The sequence below is a fragment of the Sinocyclocheilus anshuiensis genome, unplaced genomic scaffold (genome assembly GCF_001515605.1).
Source record: "Sinocyclocheilus anshuiensis isolate Anshui unplaced genomic scaffold, SAMN03320099.WGS_v1.1 scaffold3980, whole genome shotgun sequence".
Taxonomy (NCBI): Eukaryota; Metazoa; Chordata; class Actinopteri; order Cypriniformes; family Cyprinidae; genus Sinocyclocheilus; species Sinocyclocheilus anshuiensis.
Genome location: NW_015539823.1, coordinates 14,545 through 17,006, shown reverse-complemented (window position 1 = coordinate 17,006; position 2,462 = coordinate 14,545). Strand labels below are relative to the sequence as shown.

The window sequence follows — 2,462 nt, the reverse complement described above, 5'->3', positions numbered from 1 at the left end:
TGTTATAGAGTGTGAGTGTGTGAGTGAGAGAGTGTGTGTGTGTGAGTGAGTGAGTGTGTGTGTTATAGTGTGAGAGTGAATGTGAGAGTGAATGTGTGTGTGAGTGTTATTGTGAGAGTGTGAGTGAGTGAGTGAGTGTGTTATAGTGTGTGTGAGTGTGAGTCACATCTGTTTTATTAACAGCAACTCATTTCTACCTCTTTCCAGTCACAGAGCACTTTATTTTGAGAGAACTTCTGTAACTTAGTCCAGATTGGGGAGTTGTAATGTTTAATAATTTAGTATGCAAATAATTTTTTGCATTGAAATGTGCATAGATTTTTGTTTGTATATGCTGTCCATTATAAAAAAAAATGGAATCTGCAAAAATCGGTATCGGCAGGTCACTCTTACAAAAAAAAACGGAAATCAGAATCGGCCAAGAAAATTGCAGTCGGTGCATCTCTAGTCGCCACAGTTCTTCTGGATTGAGTCTGTCTGAGTTTCTTCTGTTTCTTCATGTAATCTCAGACAGACCGATGATGCGGAGAGCACCGGCTGATGTCAGACTCCTAAACAGACACAAATCTCACTGCATTATAACAATTAATGGCAAAATGAATGCTTGGAAATGTGAACCGATATTTCCTACTGACACACTACAGCAAAAGATAGAAAAAACAGACTTAAAACCATGTTGTGTTGTTGGTGAAAATACTAATGGCCTGAGACGTCTGCACAGTACTGTGTATTAGTGATGGGAAGTTCGGATCATTTTACCGACTCGGACCTTTGAGTCTCGTTCAGCAAAATGAACAAATCTTTTTTCGAGTCATTTCGTTCATTTTAGCAAAATACAATTAAAATGTTACGTGTTACTTCCCTAACACGTCTACTACTTACGCAAACGTTGATCACACTACAAACAATACAAAACTGCTATAAGAAACATAAAAGATTAATTCATGTTTACCTGGGTCTTCAGTCTATGATTAGCTCACCTCACCTCTTATCTGACAAGTCTTCGGGTTTGAGTCGTTCCTTCATCACGTGACAGCCCCATACGCTTACCCTATGCAGTTTGAGCCGGAAAGAGAATTGATTAGTTCTTTTTTTTTATTGAAGATATAACATTCACAGGGGATACAGTCATAGCAATAAAATACACACACCCAGAATACACGACTCGTTCTTCCCGAGTCACATTAAAGATTCGTTCAAAATGAACGAATCGTTCAAGAATGACCCAACACTACTGTGTATATTCTACATGCATGCACTTCTCAAGGTTTAGCATGTTTGTCCTCTCTGTGCATGTAGTGTCACTATTACACATGCTTTACCACCTTTAAGATAAGTTGTAGTTGTATGTAGCTCATATGTAGTATAAACCAGCCAAACACACACCGGCCCATAAGAACTAAAGCTCGTCTGATAATATTGTGCACAACAGCCAAACTAGGAGTGGTCTTACTAGGGTAAGTTCTGGTGTATTGTGGCACTGCGCTGATGATGCCGTTCTGTTATGATCTTGTCTCCAGAGTATATCCAGACCATCATGATGATGGAGGAGTCTGTGCAGCACGTGGTCATGACAGCCATCCAGGAGGTCAGTCAGCGTCTGGCGTGTGTCATGGATGTGCCGTCTGTATGTCGTAGCCTGCTGTTTAATGTGTCTTATTCCCACAGCTGATGAGTAAAGAGTCGCCCGTGTCCTCCGGAAACGACTCGTACGTCGATCTGGACCGTCAGGTGCTGTCCGCTTTATCTGGAGCTCTGTTACTGATGACGTAACCAGTGCGTGATTGTTTATGAGTGAAGTGTGTTTTCCTCTCCCTCTCGCTCAGCTGAAGAAGACGGTGGAGGATCTAAACGACGCTTTGGCCAGTAAAGAGGAGATCGCTCAGAGGTGTCACGAGCTGGACATGCAGGTATGTGCGTGTTTCCCTGCGTCACGTGCATCTGATCTGCATCTCCACAGCTGAACGGCACTAATCTGGATCGCTGCACATCATATAGTTGTTATTAGCAGACGTTTGGTCGCTAAACGATGCATGGATTAAATCAGGTAAACACGGTAAAGCCTCACCATTGCATTGATTCTCTGCTTTTTATCTGATCAGCGTCTCTAATGTGTGTATAGTGTAGTGAATGTAAGGGTCTCCAGGCTCCGGTGTTGATTTGGCGAATGCTCACTGCTTGTGAAGTGCTGTAGTGTTTCGGTGTGCTGTTGTTGATGTGGTAACCTCTCCTCCTCTGCCTTGCTTTTGAAGGCGTACCTCGTCCAAGAGGAGCGAGATAGACTGAGGTTAGAGTGTATTGATCTAGAAGAGAGGGTAAATGTCTTTCTTTTCTTCTGCTCTAACCCTTCGCTGTTTTTGCGTCCAGAGTTTGCTATCTGCTTGATAACATCCCTAAATAGTGTGCAGGGCCTTTAACTGTGTGTGTGTGTGTGTGTGTGTGTGTGTGTGTGTGTGTGTGTG

The 2,462-nt window shown here is 42.7% G+C and overlaps 2 protein-coding genes across 2 annotated transcripts in view; one reads left to right on the top strand and one right to left on the bottom strand.

Moving 5' to 3' along the window:
• LOC107684191 (protein Hook homolog 3-like) overlaps positions 1-2,462 on the top strand; it is a 17,756-nt gene that overhangs the window by 797 nt on the left and 14,497 nt on the right. The window contains exons 4-6 of the mRNA XM_016480401.1: positions 1,521-1,588; positions 1,669-1,731; positions 1,827-1,910. Coding sequence (XP_016335887.1) covers positions 1,521-1,588; positions 1,669-1,731; positions 1,827-1,910 — 215 coding nt within the window. The remainder of the gene's footprint in view (positions 1-1,520; positions 1,589-1,668; positions 1,732-1,826; positions 1,911-2,462) is intronic.
• LOC107684192 (E3 ubiquitin-protein ligase RNF170-like) overlaps positions 1-2,462 on the bottom strand; it is a 21,770-nt gene that overhangs the window by 7,791 nt on the left and 11,517 nt on the right. The window lies entirely within an intron of this gene.